Raw genomic sequence first — 550 nt, 5'->3', positions numbered from 1 at the left:
CTCTTAAAGTTCAGAGACAGACGACACTCATCCAGACCATCAAAGATGAACAACACTTTATATTCATCACTGGATATCTCCATTTCTTTAGTTTCAGGGAAAAAGACATGAAGAAGTTCTGAAAGACTGAGTGTTTTGTCCTTCATCAGGTTGATTTCTCTGAAAGGAAGTGGAAATATGAGCTGGACGTCCTGATTCTCTTTCCCTTCTGCCCAGTCCAGGATGAACTTCTGCACAGAGACTGTTTTTCCAATGCCAGCGACTCCCTTTGTCAGCACAGTTCTGATGGCTTTGTCTTGTCCAGGTAAAGCTCTAAAGATGTCACTGCATTTGATGGCTGTGTCCTCTGTTGCTGCTCTCCTGGATTGTGTCTCAATCTGTCTCACCTCATGCTCATTACTGATCTCTCCACTCTCACTCTCTGTGATGTAGAGCTCTGTGTAGATCTCATTCAGCAGTGTTGGGTTTCCCTGCGTCGTTCCCTCATACAGACACTCAAACTTCTTCAGCAGATTTGATCTAAACGTGTTGAGGACTTCATGCCTGTAAA

General features: G+C 44.0%; 1 protein-coding gene across 1 annotated transcript in view; it reads right to left on the bottom strand.

Annotated features, from left to right (window-relative positions):
* The window catches only part of LOC107749046 (E3 ubiquitin-protein ligase TRIM69-like), a 63,844-nt gene extending 63,751 nt beyond the window's left edge, over window positions 1-93 (bottom strand). The window contains exon 1 of the mRNA XM_016564094.1: window positions 38-93. Within this exon, the coding sequence (XP_016419580.1) occupies window positions 38-67 (30 nt within the window). The 5' untranslated portion in view covers window positions 68-93. The remainder of the gene's footprint in view (window positions 1-37) is intronic.
* Window positions 94-550: the final 457 nt, after the last annotated feature.

Source organism: Sinocyclocheilus rhinocerous, unplaced genomic scaffold (genome assembly GCF_001515625.1).
Source record: "Sinocyclocheilus rhinocerous isolate Xijiao unplaced genomic scaffold, SAMN03320098_v1.1 scaffold1883, whole genome shotgun sequence".
NCBI classification, from domain to species: Eukaryota; Metazoa; Chordata; class Actinopteri; order Cypriniformes; family Cyprinidae; genus Sinocyclocheilus; species Sinocyclocheilus rhinocerous.
Note: the sequence above shows the minus strand (reverse complement) of the source record. Positions and strands in the feature narration are given on the sequence as shown.